The sequence below is a fragment of the Haplochromis burtoni genome, unplaced genomic scaffold (assembly GCF_018398535.1).
Source record: "Haplochromis burtoni strain Fernald_Lab_line unplaced genomic scaffold, NCSU_Asbu1 Contig_105, whole genome shotgun sequence".
Lineage (NCBI taxonomy): Eukaryota > Metazoa > Chordata > Actinopteri > Cichliformes > Cichlidae > Haplochromis > Haplochromis burtoni.
The window spans coordinates 396,280-415,326 of record NW_024582466.1 but is presented as its reverse complement, the minus strand read 5'-3'; the positions used below and the strand labels follow the sequence as shown (position 1 = coordinate 415,326).

At 38.2% G+C, this 19,047-nt stretch overlaps 1 protein-coding gene across 1 annotated transcript in view; it reads left to right on the top strand.

Moving 5' to 3' along the window:
• The window catches only part of LOC102306191 (polypeptide N-acetylgalactosaminyltransferase 10), a 96,129-nt gene that overhangs the window by 50,251 nt on the left and 26,831 nt on the right, over positions 1 to 19,047 (top strand). Inside the window, exon 5 of the mRNA XM_005927871.3 lies at positions 18,088 to 18,273. Coding sequence (XP_005927933.1) covers positions 18,088 to 18,273 — 186 coding nt within the window. The remainder of the gene's footprint in view (positions 1 to 18,087; positions 18,274 to 19,047) is intronic.

Below are 19,047 nucleotides of genomic sequence, written 5' to 3'. Positions count from 1 at the left end.
CACACACACACACACACACACACACACACACAGACAAGAACAAAGAGCTGCCTCCGTTCTCCTCAGATCAAGGAAGAGAATCTATGGAAGACAAAGAGAGGAAATGCATGTACAGTATGTCTGCTCTATGTAAGCATTACAATGTAGAGCTGTTAGATCAAATCAACAAAGCTCCTAAATCTGTCTTTATATCCAACTGTAGTCACCATTACAGCCTAAGGGTCAAACCCCACCTCTGCTTTTCATTCTTGGACTCATCATTTGGCTTTCTAAAAAGACAGATTGCATTTGTTAGGGCTAGGTTCTATTTTTATGTTTGTTTTTGTAAGTGAAGCAAAAATTATATCTCTTTATAATTTGCATAGTCATTTTTTGAGAGCATAATTACTTCAGTCAGAAATAACAGGCCCGAGATGTTTCAAATCATTAGAGAGGTGAAATGAATCTTTCGTGGAGAGTTCATCAGATATACAGAAGACATCTATCTCCAGATACACATAGATTTTTGATGAATATAAATGCAGACTATATCGATCATCCTTACACATGCCACACTGTTCTGATTAAGTGGATGTGCATCAATGCAAGTTATTATCTGGCAGCATTTCAATAGGAAAGACTATTTTAAAGTAAAAAATATCCATCAATATAACTTTTCAGTAGGTAACTGGAATCTGATGTGATGCAACATTTTAGAACAGAATCTGATTTGAAGGCAGGACCAAAGGGAAATTTGGATGGGACGCCCCTGATAGCCTGTGTGATTTTTAGATGGAGATGAGGAGGGTTGTATGACAGACAAGCTGTAAGGAAAGGGCTAATTGGCTCACAAGGAGAGGTGACATACAGTGTTGAATGACTTTACTTGATAGCATGGAAATTGGGAATAATAATAAAAAATGTGTCCACAAATGTAACTCATATCTCCAAGAGGAATGAAGATGGAATATGAGAGAACAACTCTTCCTGCTTGCATTTGTGTAAAAAAAAACTACCTGAATTACATTGAGTGTAACTGACTTTCCCCATCAATGGTCATGACAATTTACATATTAATGTTTAAGAAACTGATGTCACATCCCACTGTTTGTCAGTGGTTCTAGTTTCAGTTTATAGCTGTTCAGTTTTAAGTTACAAAGTACCGTAATGTCCATAATATCATTGAAAAAACAGAGTTGATGCTTTCAGGAACTTTTGGTAATTTTCAGTTGTGCCACTGGTTCATGACTTACGCTATTTTGACCTAAAACCAAACAACCAATCGGTTATAATGGGTTAATAAACTTTGAATGTTCATTTGTAGCAGAGGAGTGTGTCCTTGTACTAAAACCTCAACCCAACTCCACCTACATAGACAAAGTTGAAGTGGAACTTTTCAGGATGCTCACTGAATTTGTTGATGCATTGAAAAGTTTTATGCATTCATCTCCTTTGGTCATGTCACAGTGCGGTTTCGAAGGAGCTAAGTTTCCAGGAGTTGTTTTGCTATTGTGTTGAATATGGTCGCAACTTTTCTCTGAATACCATATTGTAGAATATTCATGATGGGAAAAAACATTATGAGAAGCCTCAGTATTTAATGTTGTTTTCCTTTATCTAACACTGCCTCCAATAATACGATAAAAGAACTGTCACAATAAAAATCCCTAATGTACAACCTTTTTTTTTTTAAAGCAACAACTGTTACAACCTTGAAAGAATTGCTTTTAGAGTTTAGTCATCCACTTGTTCTCCTATTTTTCGATGACTACTGAGTGGAAAAAACAGATGTAGTGCAAAACTTTTCTTGTCATTCAAGCAACTACCTTGGGTAAACTACTTGGCATGTTTTGATAGGTCTTCTACTGTTGGTCCAAAAATAATCTCTATGGTCAAAGAGAAAAAGCAGCTTCAAATTATTAAGTGAAATTATTATAAGAGAGAGTAATGGCTGTCAAAGAAACCTGAATAAAAAAAGCTATCTGAAAACTCTCTAAGCATGATTGTGAGTGAAAAATACAGAAGATAAAACCTAGCCTTGAATTGCCTTACAGCAAAACTGCGTCATCGCTCTACCCTCTTCATCCATGTCTACCTGGAAGCTCTTTCTGATGCTCTGTTGAAATCCTAATAACTGACCTTCTGTGCGTTCCGCTCATGTTCTGCAAGCTTTAAACTGTAGAGAAAGCGACCTGCCAAGCCTCTCCAGTCTACTTCCACTGGATGGCAATATCCTTGCCAACATTGTCTTGGCAAAAAGCCTCTGGTACTTGTCCAGCTTCCTCTCAAAAACCTCAGCTATACAATCTTCCTTGCACATAGTTAATTTTATCAGGCATGCTGTTTGAAGCCACTAACAAAGTTACAATGTCTGGTTGCAGGGATGTTGATGTGATATGTGGGAGAAGGATAAGTTGTTTGGTCTCTGTCACTTTCTGCAATTCTTTTGTAGTGGAAAGAAAACCAGTGGCAGCTCAAGATTGGAGTTTCAGTTTCTCCTGCCTTGACTAATATTACCTACTTTATGGGGAGACAGTGGGGCCTGATTATTATTATGGCTGAGAAGAGTCCCAGCAATTGCCATTAGCATCTGGTGATGGTCCAACCGGTAGTGACCCTCCCCTAGGGCTTCTTGGCAGCTGGACAGGATGTGTTTGAGTGGACAGGAAAGTGTTTCAGTCAAGGTTTGTAGGGCAAGGTAAGATGTCATCTACAGCTTGGATTGAAAATTTTATGCACTGGGACTCTGCTCACCAGATATCTTTTCACATTCGATTGAGTTCGTCCATCTCAGCTCCCTGGTGCTTCAGGACTGATTTAGACTTCTGCAGTGAAACTTTATAAAAATCTTTTTAATCTAACTAAAGCGAAAATGTCATTGCCAGCATTTATGCTTGTGTATGAAACATGTGTTAATGACCTTGTGGTTATGTCCCCAGCAGTGTTGGTCAAGTTACTTGAAAAAAGTAATCAGTAACTAATTACTGATTACTTCCCCAAAAAAGTAATCCCGTTACTTTACTGATTACTTATTTTCAAAAGTAATTAATTACTTAGTTACTTAGTTACTTTTTAAAAACACGATTTACAACCTGAAGAGGTGATAAAGCGATAGATCTTTCAGCCCAATTCTACTTTTTCTGCATAATCCATCATACAAAATGTAATCAAATGGAAAAGTCTCTTTTTAAAACTTGTTTTATTAGTTTTAATCTTTTAACTTTATGCATCAAGCAAAAATTTAATTATCTGCAACATTCTCTGACTGGAAGAAATTAGTTTAACATTTAAACCTATTTTCTGCACATTCCAGCACATAAAATAAAATATTTTTTGTGTTTACACTCAGTCTTTCAAATAGATGCAAGTAAAACACAGCAGAAAATAAATAAAGTCAAAGACTCAGCGGTCCTGTTGCTCTATTTTCACCTGTAAAGCAGGACTGGGGTAGGCGGAGGTTTACCCTGGTGCAGGTGTGCCGCGGTCAGTTGAAGAATCCGCGAGTTTCTCTGTGAGTTTCCCATTACGTCGTTGCGCACTCGGTGCTTGCTTGGAAGTTTAGGGGTTTTTTTCGCTGTAAAAAGAAGTTTTCTTCCCACGCACGATGGACGCTAATGTTTTTGTCACTTTTTATGGAATCAAACTCAAAGTAAGGTCAGTACTTCCACGCTTTAAACGCTGCACGCTCATACTCTCTCCCACAATCGATATGTGATCCATTGTTGATCTGCACACAGCTGTTGTCACTAACGGCGCACTCGCTTACGTCACTGTCATGAGACATTCTCGCAAAAAAATCACGGTTTTAGTAACGCAGTAACGCAGCGTTCCTACGGGAAAGTAACGGTAATCTAATTACCGTTTTTGCAATAGTAATCCCTTACTTTACTCGTTACTTGAAAAAAGTAATCGGATTACAGTAACGCGTTACTGCCCATCTCTGGTCCCCAGTATTAAATATATGGTGTCAGCCATGAAAGAAAGAGATACAGTGCTGGCACATAGGTCTCTGTTTTTGTTGTGATCATTTTTTATTTCCTCTTAGCAGCTAACATATTTGACCCTCAAGCTTTTCCTTTTCTTTACACTTTCCCTCATGCCCATTCCAATACTTTTCAGTCTTTGCTGACATCTGTGAGTCCTTATTTTGAGGCAGTGATTACTACTCTCTCACTGATCCCCTTGTGGAGAAGCTGCTGGAAATACATAGGAGTACACAGTACGCAATAGAACAGTTCATTGTGGGCTGTGCTGACATCTCGACATATGTAATTACATTTCTTTGGAGGCACACATTAGTTTGTGGTGTAGATTGCATTGCATCATAGGGTTTCAGAGATGTTTGTCATTAGAGGAAAACAGGAAATCTGAAAAAGAGTGGCATACACTAACATGTACCTATGACATAGATTTAGCACAGAAATAAATAAAGTAAATATCCCATGTCATGTCTGCCATCCTGTTGGTCCCATTGACTTTAAGGTTATGTGACTTAATGTATATTCAAAGTCTAAATTTGTGGGTTTTAAGCCTTACGTCAGGTGTGTGTCAAAATATAGCGGGGCAGACAAGACTAGATATACAGAAAGGTCTGATTGTTGATGTGGCACAGGTGAACAGTTTGGGGACTAACAAGGCAAGAAGACGAAGACCATGCAAAAAGTAACAGATGCACAAGAAGACTGCAGATTAACAGAGGAATACAGGACACGTGATTTAAAAAAGAGAACATGAAGCAACAGGTGAATATGCATAAAAATGAAGAACAGTGCAAGTACGCTTTAATTTTTGGTAGAGTCACTTTTTAAATTCTTTTGTTGCTTTATCAGGTTTGACTGATGATTCACCACATGCAGGTTTTTTTGAGTGACAGTGAAAATAAAGGTAGAAAATTTTGACTGATGAAAATGCTTGTTGGTTGTCATCAGGAGTCTGTTCTGTAATTTCTTCGGCTCTCTTATTAATACTCTGTTGCTTTTGTCAGTGACATTGATTTTTATTCTGAATGAAAAGGACTTGTGTCTCAGAATTACAGCCAGAATCAAACCCCGAGTTCTATTCAGTGGTATCACAATCTCACTGCACATCAGCTACTCTGTGATGGAGACCTGCCATTGGCAGATTGATCGTCTAATTATTTCCCCACTTTCTACTCCCTGATGGGATCAATTGAGCAAATCACTGCAATACTTCATTTCAAATAAGGAGTGGCCTGTACTCTGTAACTATGCAGAGCGACTTTTGATCTATCTCCAGTCAGATGTTGAGGCGGTCTGGTGGTCACATAGCAGGGCTTCCACAGCAGGCAACTGTACAGCCTCCAACCTGCAGCAACTGTAGAACTGACCACAAGAAGCCTGCTGCTAATTTTGCAGAAATATGTCACTGACAGATTTTAATTGTGTTGCGATGGAAAATGATTCCCAAATGTGCCAGTGTGGTTTCACAGTCCTGCCAGTCTCAGCTGCTTGTTGAATGAAACCAGAAAGATTTTTGCACCTGCCCAGTTGCTCTTGTTGTCAAGATAAAGCAGTAAATAAAAGAAGGCCCATTTTTCTGCCGGCTGGAATGATGACAACAAGATAGAATCTGATGCTGTTTCATGTTGTTTTTTTAATACTGTGTGAGTCCAGCTGAAGAAAAATGTGACACTAATAGAGTCTGAGTGCTGAAATCTGTCAGATTTACACCATGTCTCAGTTTTTCCTCTATCTTTATTTATTTTCGTTATAAAATTCAACAGCCTTTCAAATGTGTTTTCTTGTGATTTGATTTGTTTGTCTTTTTTTTTTCTTTATCAGAACGTTCTGGTGGTGGATGGGTTCCCTCAGTACTTGTGTTTGTTTTTATTTTGTGTGTATTTGGATATTTTGTTGACATGGTTGGTTACTAATATTGCAAGCTATTAAACATGGCGCAGAACAGCAAACAAGAACCAACTCGGGCTAGAATGAACTGGACCATTTTCAAAAACATACATAATTTCTAACATTGTTTCTTTTCAGCAAGTCGACTGAAAATCAGAAAAATAATAACATGTAGCTGCGCTTCAAGGTTTTTATAGCCCAGATTAGCATTTTGCTAATTGTAGTTCAATTCAGGTCAGTTATTTATATAGCGCCAAATCGCAACAACAGGTGCCTCAAGATGCTTCATAATGTAAGGTAACAATCCTACTGTAATACAGAGAAAACCCCAACAAGCAAATGGCCCCCTATGTACAAGTGCTTTGGCGAACGTGGAAAGGAAAAACTCCCTTTTAACAGGAGGAAACATGAGGCAGAAGCAGGCTCAGGGAGGGGCGTCCATCTGCCATGACTGGTTAGGGCTGAGGGGAGGAAAGTGTAGAGAAAGTAAGTTATCCTATGTGCAATAAGTCAGTCTCATTATGGTATGCCGATTAGATTACGTGATAAATCAGCACTTACTTGTATTATATAATGTTTGAAAGTGGTCATTCTGCTCAGTCAGTTTAATGGTAATCCATCTATTTGGATCTATTATCCATCTATCTATTTGACTTTCACTTGTGCACGTTACAGATGATCTAGTATATGCTAAGAGAAAAGAGTGAGTGACTTTAGAGGTAGGCTGTAAAAAGTCCACCCAATCAAAAGCTTTAAACTTTCCTTTTTTCCTGTGCCATTCTACATGCTTGATCATGGACCGTTTTCTATTTTCTCTGGGTCAAAAATTGTAATTACGATTATTTTCTTGGGTCTTAATTATTTGCACTAGATTCCAAAGCAATATGTCCTGGAGTTTTTAAGACATTTGAGGTGGTATACAGGCTGACTCATGCACCTTCTGACCCACTGACATTTTTTGGCTATATAAAGAGAGACAGATACTGGGGCGATCGTCGCTCAAAGAGTTGGCAGTTTGTCTTGTAACCGGAAGGTTGCCGGTTCAAGCCCTGGCTCGGACAGTCTCTGTCGTTGTGTCCTTGGGCAAGACACTCTGCCTACTGGTGATGGCCAGAGGGGCCGATGGCGCGATATGGCAGCCTCGCTTATGTCAGTCTGCCGCAGGGCAGCTGTGGCTACAACTTGCCTCCACCAGTGTGTGAATGTGAGAGTGAATAAATAGTGGAATTGTACAGCGCTACATAAATGCAATCCATTATTATTATTATTATTATTGTAGATATAGTATATAGATTTAGCTATGGATATTATATAAACATTACTGAATACACAATCAGTTAAAATTTTGGAACAGTCTAGTTAGATTTGTTGTTTTGGCTGCCTGAGAAAGCTACTGTCAGCAGTGTCAAGCTACAGTCTTATCAACAGTAGCAGCCTCACCATCATGATGGAGCAGTGGGGAGAGGAAGCAATGGTGATGAGGAGATAGGAGATGATTTATGGGACAGGCACCGATGGGGGGGTGACTAAAGGGGGAGAAAGAGGAGGCATTGCAGAAACACAGAACAAATTTTGCCATGTTTATTCATTCAAGTGTGTGTGTGTGTGTGTGTGTGTGTGTGTGTGTGTGTGTGTGTGTGTGTGTGTGTGTGTGTGTGAGGGTGAAGGAAGATAATGAGGTAATGGCGCTCAGTGAAGTGTGACGGAGATACGCGGGAGAGAGTGATATGAAGAGGGAGGTTGAGAGGGAGACAGACGACAGAGGACAAAAGCAGCTAATTGAGTGTTGCCATTTAGAGATGTGGAGCCATCACTGGGAGCTGATCGATTCAAACGTCTTTCTGAAGAGGAGACAACCAGATAAGTCATGCTTACTGTGTGAAGACAAACTAAAAGAATTATACTGTAGTGCTGCTATTGTATACACTGGCCTCTGCATTAAGTTATAAACCTGTAAAATGTAGTTTTGGCCTGCCTTTTAAAGCAGCATACCATATTCACTTCTTTTTAAGCCAACCTTTAGTGCCTTCTTTTCTTTGCTGCTGATTGAGTAAGTGATATGTTCTTCCTATAACTAAATTGTGCTCTTCTAAAAACTGAAAAACACAAGTACAGAAACACAATTTCCATCATTACAAAGCAATGGGGAGGAATATTTGCCATCATGATACATTTTTTTTTTGTTTGTTCTCTCTTTTTCAAAGTAGTACTGTGATAATATGGACATTAAAAAAATGTTAAAGGTTATTTCTTATATCTAAGTAAGACCTGATCAAAAATGAATGAAGTAAAAAGGCTGATGGTGAGTTTAGAAACAATATGATGAATGCACACAAGAGTCTTGTGGCAAGATACAAGGGTTCCTTAAATTGTGCATCATTTCTTTTTTATATAAATAAAGCCAATCCTTGCACAAACCCACATTTCTTTTGTTATATTTGTTAATCTCCAGATGAGTGATACTCATTCTAAACAAGTTTTATTTTCATTTGTCATTCCCACTGATTTTTTTCATATCTACTTAATAAAGTAGCACATTTAGATGGAGCTTATGAAACCAGCAGACTTCCAACTCTTGCACAATTAAAGGTTCAGATTAAAGATAATTCTGAAGAGTCGTAAAAACAAACTCTCAATTCTGAGATTGCTAGGGTCAGTAAATTACGCAAGATTGTTGTTTGACAATTTTTTCAGCAGATGCTAGAAGATCTGTGGAAATCCTACATAAGCCTAACAGGCTTTAATACATACAGTCTTAAAGTATTATTATTATTATTATTATTATTATTATTATTATTATTATTATTATTATTATTATTATGTAACCTTCTTTTAGTAAGATGCTATTGTGTTTACTTTCAGTTACACAAGGATCTCTTTTATTACTTTTGTATTTTTTTTTTATTCAGTACATTATTATCTATAATAAAAGCATTTTTTTTCTTACAGACAAATCTCTCAGTCTTTTCAATCTTTCAGTTAGGTTGTGCTTTGAAAAGGAAAAAAAAAGAAAAAAATCAAGTTGTTGTGTTTATCTGTTTTAATTTTGATCTTATAAAATAAATTAAAAAAACAACAGCTACACATCACAGTGGGTAATTTGTATACTTTTTTTTCTTACTGATTTCTGACAGTTTTGTCAATGTACTTTAACGCCGTTCATGCACTTCGATGGCATGCCTGTGGCATGAGTAAACTCTGTTTTTGTAAGGACTTGAAGGACACTGTTTTGCAATGGAAAACAGGCTGGTTCTGAGCTCCTTTGTGATTTCTTGCCGCTGTGGCATCTGAACTATGAATTCCTAAAGAATTCATAGTTCAGATGCCACAGAAACAAAGAAACAAAAAATGTTCTCAAAATACAATGTTATTATCTCACAGTCCCAGGTGCCGTTTAAAAGCTTGATACCTGATTATTGTCTGTGTGAACCTTTATTACGTTATTTTATTCTTTCCTGACTCTGTGCTGATTTAATCGGTTTCTTTCCTGATTGCAGTGTGATAGTGATCAGGATAGTGTGACAGTGTGTTGGTGTGATTATGCTCTAAGATCACTGATTTTAATAAAGATTGAAATTGTATTTGGTAGAAGAAGGAACTTTAAAAAAACCACACTTGCATCTATAACTTGTTCCCGATGCACTGTCCTATGCTGACTTGTTAAAGGGTTATGCCACTGACGTAAAACATGTGGTTTCTTGATCAGGGCCCTTTGGCATCACATGTAAAGGCACTGAATACCTCTGAAAATAATTTTCAATGTGCAAAGTTTACAATGTGAAAAAACTTAATGTTGGCAAGCTGTTGGTGCCAAGCAGCAAAATGTGAAACTAAAATGTGACTGAAAACAAAGTGCAAAAGCACAAAGCTCGCAAATGAGACAAAATCTGTGCTCCCCTGCCTGTGAAATCTTTGACTTGCAACCAAGCTTCTGCCATCTAATAAGGACTATCCATCCATCCATCTGTCCTCATCCATTTGAATATCGACTGCTAGCTTTTTCTGCAGCCAGCGTGTCAGGTCCCCAATGAAAAGAGGACAGCTTGTGCAGATGTGTACCACACCCTCAGCCTTTGACAAATGGAAGTATAAAGGCAACCATTCTTCTGTCTGTGCGCAGACTGTGTTCAGGATGTATATCTCACGTCATCAGGTCAGACCAAGCTCCTTACTATATAAAATAAATAAATTAATAATTGTATTCCGGTTAGTCTGTCTACATTGTTTGATCTACTTTGTTTGAAAGCAGTGATTGCTGCCAACAGCTGGTTTACAGTGAGACTTTATTTGCTCGTTGTTACTGGTAACAGAGGCTTCTTCAAATTTCTTAAAGGCGTACACCACCAATTTAGCATTGCAGCAAAGGTTGAAATCCCAGTAGACAGTTTAAGTCTTTCAAACTTGCTGCAGCAGAACAAGAGGTGTTGTTTTATTCATTCAGTGCATTTTCCTGACTTACTTTCCTCACTTCAGCCCCAGCCAATGCTGACTCAAGAAATTACTTAAGGAAATTCATCAGGCTTTCCTCGGAGTAAAACAGAATGTGAAATTACATGCAGATCAGCGAAACACTGGTCGCAAATTTGACATCATTTGTTTGCCGTGCACTTCCTCGTGCTTCCTGTCCTTAACAGAGTGGAAAACACTGACCTACAATAGGCGCAGCCACTCCCTTGAGAATAATTTATTTCATGAGAGCTGCAGAAATTCCAGAAATTGCGGAAAGAAAATTGACAGAGTGTGATGGAGTTCACAAGGGCACTGGAATATTTTGCTGGGGGAATAAACAAGCGGCTCCAGTCTTTGGTGGTGTGCCAGCGCTTCTAGGGATTAATCCACCACCCTGAAAACAGCTCAGTGTGCCATGTTGGACCTGCTGTGTTTCAGTATTAATTGATTTTTTTTTTTTTAATCCATTAGAAAGGATGTTGCTCGTGTGTGGACTGCAGTGTTGTGTGTTTGACTTTGAGCTCATAGGCCCTACGACTTAAAACCTGATCTCTCTTCGGTGTAAATATTTTTTTTATTATTTCTTTATATATACTTCATGAGAACATTACAATATTAGAGTGCTAAAATGAAAAATATCCAGTAAAAAAGTAACCATACTTAATAGTAGTTATTTTTAGCTTTCAGAGGTTTGTGTTTTAGGGGGCGGGAAGGGTGTGTATGTGTTACATCTTGGTTACATAAAGTCAGATATTCTTACGTTTTATTAAGTGTTAGTATCCTTTAAAACAATGATTGCAGCCTTTCTGGAATTCAACCTAACCCATATCTATATGTGAGACAACACTAGTTAGTAATTGTAATTTCTGGGATTTCAGTTGAGCAAAGATTAGTGAATTTACAGATGTTATAAAACAATTCAGCAAAGTGACGGATTTGTGGGCTATCATTTTATTTAATTAAGGCATTTTAATAATAACAGTACAGCTAATATATTCAAAGGATAATGCAGTGACTCACTAGTCCTATGAGGAGGCTCCACTTGGTCAGTGTTGTTTAAGTTCAAGAACCAAAGTAAGACAAACATAATCCACAAGTTTATTCTGACACATTTGACATTTTAACCTCATGTCATCACCGAGACGAAGGTACGGTGGCTCTGAGATGTCAAATGCACTGCAGCGTGAAAAAACACCAGCTAATAGATTCTATAAAAGCACACAAAACACAACTGTTTTTTTTTTTTAAAGGTCACAACAAAATTAAATAAATACAAAATAAGAAGAAAGCTCACAAAACACAAGGGGAGTCTTTTGGGGGAGAAAATAATGTGAGGGAGCAGCTGCAGAAGTGACAAGCTGTTAGCAAACATGCTTCTACAATATTATATGAATCATGCAAATAAAACACACATTAACTGTATCTTTTCACAGATGAACCCTCTGGTCTCACTTCCACAGTTGTTCCGTCACGTTATTGTCTCCCCAAAAAAACCTCTCCTTTTTTGTGCTTTTGCAGCATTTTTCTGTGTCATGGTGTTTTCTTAAGGTGCAGTGTGTTTGACCTCTCAGGGCCACCATACAAAAGCCTGAGAGCTGCTGTCATGTCTTTCAACTTCTAAGCACATATTCATGTTTGAGTTTGGCCCTATGTGAGATGATGAAAGATGGCGGGAAAACTCCAGGACTTTTCATGTAAAATGTGAGTGACAGACTCCAGGGAGGTAAACTAACAAAAATGGATGGATAATATCACGGGAGTTCAGGTGGAATCCACTCTGTGCCAAATAAATAGGCTGGACTCCTATCACCAGCCTGCTGTATGATGAGTGATTCATGCCTCTGCTGTATACACTGTGAAATGGCCCCAACGCCTCAGCCTTCCAGTTTCCTCTGCTTCACATTCTAATAAAGACTAATGTGTTTGCCAACATCAGCTCACTCTCATTAGAGTGATTAATTGCCTCCTTGGTTATGGTAAACAGTACGAGCTGTATCACAATTTATTGAGGGAAAATTAACCAATCATAATTAAATGCTCTGATCTGTCTTCCTCACCTCTCCCCATACAAGCTCTCTTCACACATGGGGTGAGTGTTCTTTGATTAATTTTGCCTCGGTTCCTGTCATTGGAAGGATGATGTAAACGTTACTTTGAGCGGGGTGAGTGTTCATAAAGAGCAAGAGTCAGCCTTTTAATGGTCAGTAGTTAATGGGTTGATTTATTGCATGAGCATAAAGTGAGGAGACTCTGCTTTTTCCTCTCAGTTTGATGCTGACTTTATAGAGACCTTCTGCCCTTGTTGCAATGTCACATTTTATAGAGTGTAGGTCAGCTGCTGTGTAACATGGGCTGAAAGTAATGATCTTCACTGCAGTCCAATGGAAGGCAGGAAGGGGAAACAACAACATAAAATTCAAGGAAGGGCAGAGAGAACTAATTTAGGATTAGTTTTTGATGGAATAATAAAAAGTAAAATTCTTCAAACAGCAACATCAAAGTGGGCAAAACATATGAAGTAAATGTAAAAAATACAGCAGCATGTATACATCAGATTGGTTTGATCCATTTGTATTAAAAATAGAATAAATATAGTTAATCAGTTGTCCAGTCAATAGCTGACTGCATAACCAATAGTTGTCATTGGTTACAGTGCAAAGAGGATTTGCTTGGAGTTGCAGATCAGTCAAAGTCCTCACCAAAAGGATATTGAACATAAAGGCATCGACTTTATACGCCATAGTTATCCATTAGCTTGTGAAACTCTCCCCTGAAGCCTCAATGTTAGATGTAAATGTTGGTTTCTATCACTCAGAAGTGACCATTCTCTGAATGTCACTCATCAGAACTGGATTGACTTGCTTTTTCAAGTGAGGACTGCAGTTTTTCATTTGCTAATAGCATTTAGCTATTCAAATAAGTAACACAGTACTTCTTGTTTGTGTCATTCAAAGCATCATTCGTGCAGTAAATGGTGGCTATATGGATCGGTGCAAAGACTTTCATAAATGGAAAGAAATCCTACATCTCATGAAACTGTGAATATATATATATATATATATATAAAATTTGTTTTATTTATTTTTTTTTAAACCCTATGACCATCTGCGAAGAAATACAGTTTCTGTAAAAAATCCATAACCATTTATAATCAGTCGTGTTAAAATACTCTAGTAGTTTACAAATTAGCCTAACAAGCAAAAGATCCCCAACTTAAGCTTGGGGGGAAATAGGATTGTTTCAGGAAAGGTGAACAGGTGAGACGCCGAAAGATGCAAGAAATAGTGTTTAAAAAAAAAAACATGAAATCTTGACAAAGAATGTGCGATTCCCGTCACATCCTCCTAGCTGTTTGTTGATGTGACTTGTTGCTTTTCCATCCATCCATTTTCAGCTGCTCTGATGCTGGTCCACCTGAGCACCAGTCTAAGCAGAGGCACCCAGACCTCCCTCTCCTTTGCCACCACCACTGGTGGGCGGGGTGACACCGAGGTGCGCCCAGGGCCTAAGAGGTACCCAGGTGATATCCTAATTAGTTGCCCGAACCACCTCAACTGAAATGTTCTACTCTGAGCTCCTTTCCCTATCCACATGACCAACCACCACTATCCCATTTCCACCACGATCTCATTCTTTTGGTCACTACCCAGAGCTTATGATGATATAGGTGAGGGTAGGAACGCACATCATCTAGAAAATCAACAGCGTCACTCAGCTCTCTCTTCGCCACAATTGACCAGTACAGTGTCTGCATCAGTACTGATGGAAACACCAATTCATCTGTCAACCTCCTGCTCCACTTCCCTGCTGCTGTTCCAAAGTGCTTCATCTTCTGGAAATAAAACAAAACAAAGATAAATAAATAAAATCCTGGAATATTAGTTGGGAGAATGAGGGTTGGGTGGAGATTGTTTTATTTACAGTCTTTTTGATGTCTGTTGAAAGTTTAGCTCTTCTTTCTTCATATTGAAAATATAAAACCATCTGCAGTCATTCTTCCTTCTACTACAGGTCATCTTCATGTATTTAAAAAAGGCAGCTGGCAGAGCTATTTTATATTTCTCTTCCTCTCCATCAAAGTATGATTTCTGCATTTGGCATGAAAGCAAAGAGTTTCTAAAGGATGACGTTAAAAGGTCAACGTTTCAGCTACTCTTAGTCTATCTGTCTTCTTCTTTAGACAGGCAGTATTGTGACTGTTTGTAAAGAAGCTGTCAAAACCATATGTCACGTTTTCTGTACTTCAAGAAGGTTTTCTATTCAAACCACTGGGCTTCTGCTTTTATCCTCAAGAATGATCACCTAGCATTAAAACATGACGTTAAGGGATTGTGTATAAATAGCATCGTTTGTGTTTAATGTCTATGTGTTTTAGGCTTTTTGAACGTGAAAAGGTTAGGATTGGGGATAAGGTCAGGGTTAGGGCATCTCATGGTGTGAAATGCCAACCTCATTCAGGGCATCAAATACTGCTTTTGAGTGTTAGTAATGGCATAAATCTAGTGCATTAGGGGACTGACAGAAACCTTGTGAGGAGTTGATGCCATATCTGCAGTGTTTAATGCTATGAAAGGGTGTATTTTAACCCAAACTACACTCTCATCGCAAACCTAGCAAACTAACAAAGTTTATGGTGTTTCAACCTAACAAAACAGTTTTAGAGCCTAAACCAAAGAAAAAGGAAATTAACAAATAGGCCTCTAAGCGTCATCTTCTTCTAGCTGACGATGTGTGGCTAACACAACTGTCTCCGAAGCTTCAAATTCCAATCTTCAGTTTGTTGATTTTGCTTGGATTTGGATTTCAGCCAGGAATATATTCCATGCTCCAGATTACTCAAAACTCTGATGTCGGAATTTAAGAGTATTGCTTCTGGAGTCCTGAAGTTTTTTGCACTTAAAAACATCACTGGATAGAGCGTGGTCAGTATGGCTTATGTAGTGAGTCACAAATACACAACAGTGACAGTATAGATAGATATAGAAAGTTTCGCAAATTTGCTATTGTTTACATTCAGGGCCGCCATCTTGGATGTGCGCCATCATGAGTGTGCATGCATCAACAATGCATGCAGCCTGTTACAGTTGCTCCGGCTTTTCTCTTTACCTTTTCTCTTTACTTTAACTTTTTCTTACTTATTTCTTGTCCTTTACTTTGTTCTTAATGTCCGTCTGTTTAATAGATTTCCTTTCAATTATGTGGCTAGAGATTTTTTGTTCTACATAATTTCCTTAGGGATTAAGTGAAGGATTCTGATTCTGAATGGATTGTTAACTCTTGGTTGAGTGGGAAATCTCGGAACTCAGAAATTCCAACTTCCTAGTTATTCAGGAAAGCGAAACCTACAAAGGACGAGCAGAAGACAGGACTCTCTTTACTCACACAGACACAATGAAGGCCAATCAGGGAAATGAGACATGGGAGCACACAACAGACACAATCCAAGAGGAGAAAGTAAAACTGAATACAAAGCACACGAGCCAAATTAGTACCAAAACAGGAAATAACTAATGCAAAGGTTAGTTACATACCTACACACAGTAGCTTTACACTAAAGAAATGGAAATTCAAAAACTCAAATCATTAACATAAGTCAGAGAGAAACACTCTAAATAATCACAAAAATACCACAGCCCCAAGACCATGACACCATAACAGAATTAAGTGTTTTCATAGAATAATCCATGATATCAGTTGGGTAAAATAGTATTTCATACTTGTAATGCTCTGGTTTGTCAAAATGTTGCAATTAATTGTACTTATTATACAAACAAAAGAGCCCAGGCCACCTACACAGACAGTCATACTAATAATATAAAATGTCTCACATTTTAGGTTAGATTTTTTTTAAAGGCCTTTAAATTTTGTATGAAGAGCATTAAAACGTAACAACGAAAAAAACAAAAACAAAGCCTTCTCTCTTCAGGGAGACCATTATCCCAGCCCATTTCAATGAATAATGGTGCTTACACTTAACTATGCATTTACAGATCATTGACATGATTACAATGACAGACTGAATTTTAACAGCCAAAATGTTTCAGCAGTCTTTTTTAGCAAATTGCAGATTGTTCTGCAAAAAATGTGTGACACATCTTAACCTAACCAAATGTCAGGTTATAATGTGCTTTTATTCGCTTGTTACATTTTAAGTATAAAGAACTATTCTTTGAGAAACATTGTTGTGAGTATGAGCAAATATTTGTAAAGTTTATCTCTTTATAGTCATATATTTATAGCCATATGTGCAAGCAATTGTCCAAATGAGATCTTAACAATGAGATTTTCACATTTCATTGTTCGTGCATCTCCTGGCAGCCAGTTTTGAACGCTGTCTGATCTTGCTCATTAAATGGATTGCTAGAGTTGTTGTTTTGTCTATTTCCTGAACTGAAATTACCTTCACTCATGTTTGCAGATATTTGTCCTACATAGGTAAAACATCACAGCTCTGCATCTCATCAGTCTGATTCGTTGCTCCTGTGGTTAAATGTTCTGTCTGTAATTTCTGTATTTAAAATGGCAAAATCCCACAGGCAGAAAACTTAAGCAGAGAACAGATTTTTTTTTCTTCTTTTTGAAGGTTTGTGAAGTAGACACAGTGAGTGAACAGTAAAACTTTCCTATCCCCAAACTTTCTTTTGGTACCTCTGCAAAAAAAACAAAAAAAAAACAGCTGTTGTATAAACTGCTTATTGTGTGCAGAATTGCACTGGGTTGGAGTGTATCCCGGTTACCAGCATGGAGCATGGGCAGGAGGGAAGGTAAACTCAGTAGGTCGCCAGTCTTTCTGTTACATGCCAGTTCTTGATTCAAGGAGAACCAAACTGCAGAGACAGAACTACACAGACAGGCTGAACAAACAAAAAAGGGAAACTAACTGGAAATGGTGAAAGGTAGCAGACGCAAATCCGATGGCTGCTGATTCTACCAAAGAGTAATTCAGATAAAAATAAAAGAGGACATGCAGGAATGTCAGCAGTTGAACTGACAAAGGACAGATGGGAGCGACAGGATGTTACTGTCTGAGTGGGTGAAGGACAGGTCGAATCAATTAGGACTGAGCACACAATCACAGGAGCTGGAAAACAGTGACTACAAAGATGCACAATGAGGGTGATAACCAAACAAAACAAGAAGTGACAGAAAAAGAAAAATCACAAGACTGGTACACACACATTCACACATTTACTCACACAGATACAGAGAAGATGTAACACCAATGGATGGACCAAGGAAAAACTAAGAGCACTGAAATGTTGTTACTGGTAATACACACAGCACAACTCTTTCACACATGAAATACATTGAGAGAGTTCATTGTCTATGCATTGTGGACATGTGTCTCTATTTAAATTTCTACTCCCAACAAAATGATCAATGCTACTATAGTATTTATTTTAATCCTGAACAAACATTTGCAGTAAAAAACAAAGGACAGTGTTGTGCTGAAAAACTAAATGCTCAAGCATATGCATCAGCTTCTTACACAAAGCACGGTGATGAAGGATTTTGTTGTTGAGCTTGAGCGATGTGAAGGTAAAGTGTGAAAAGAATGAAAATAATTACAGCATGTACGGCTTGTTGCAGTGTTCAAATGACATTAAAATACTGTATTTAGAAAACTGAAAATATGAGAGTCTTTCCTTTCTTGGTATTGATAAAAAAAAAATTACGACTTTTTGGTAGCAAAAAGTGGTCGATTGGTTTTAAAAGACTAAAAGTGATAAAGAATCTACTGAAGCACAGTGGTCCTTTACCTCAAATCATCTCTACCTTCCTCTCTTTGCAGAGCACCTAAAGGTGGCACTGGAGGAGTACATGAAACGGATGCCTAAGGTTCGCATCTTGAGGACGAAGAAGAGAGAGGGGCTGATCAGAACTCGTCTTCTTGGAGCCGCTGCTGCCAAGGCAGAAGTCATCACCTTCCTGGACTCACACTGCGAAGCTAATGTCAACTGGCTGCCTCCACTGCTGGGTGAGAAACACGCTTGCACACATCCATCCAGCAATCATGAGGTGCCGATGACATATCTCCCATCCAAAAATCGGTACGAGGTCTTATACCAAAATTTGCAAGCCAGATAGGGTGTTATTTCCACACCCAATAGCAATTCAGTCTGACGGCTTCCTTCAAAGTACGACATCAGACCACATTGTTGTAATAAAAATAGCAAATGCATGTGATTGTGATCACATAGTTATGATAGAGCTGCCATGATATAGGGTTCTAAGGATAAATATTACGTTAAAAATGAGTTCATGTATACATAAAATGTGTACATCATAAACACTGCAGTGCGTATGTAGAGTTTCAGACTCACTTAATAGTTTATCCAGGTTTGTTCCCGTTCACATTTCCAGTGACTAATATTCTGCTGCCTCAGCTACTTTCTTTATGGTTGACTAAAGTAAGGTGACTACAAATGAGGACATTCACTTTTCTGTTGGCACATTTTTTTCAACATACTGAGACTCATCTCCCACAGCAGTGCCACTGAAAACTGAGACACCACACAGGTGCAGTTTGAGAAATAAATTCATAGTTTAATCACCAAGTTTTTGTCCGTTCTTGCCGTCTCTCATTCACTGTTAAACTGCACTACTGGGTCCTCGCCGTGACTCAGAGCTGTGTCCACAGTTTGTAGCCTAATGATATTTTGTGTACAAGCTAACTACAGCATATATCATTATAGTAATGGTGTTTACTTTATATATCAGTTGTATCCACCAGCTTCTTGCACACTCCCAG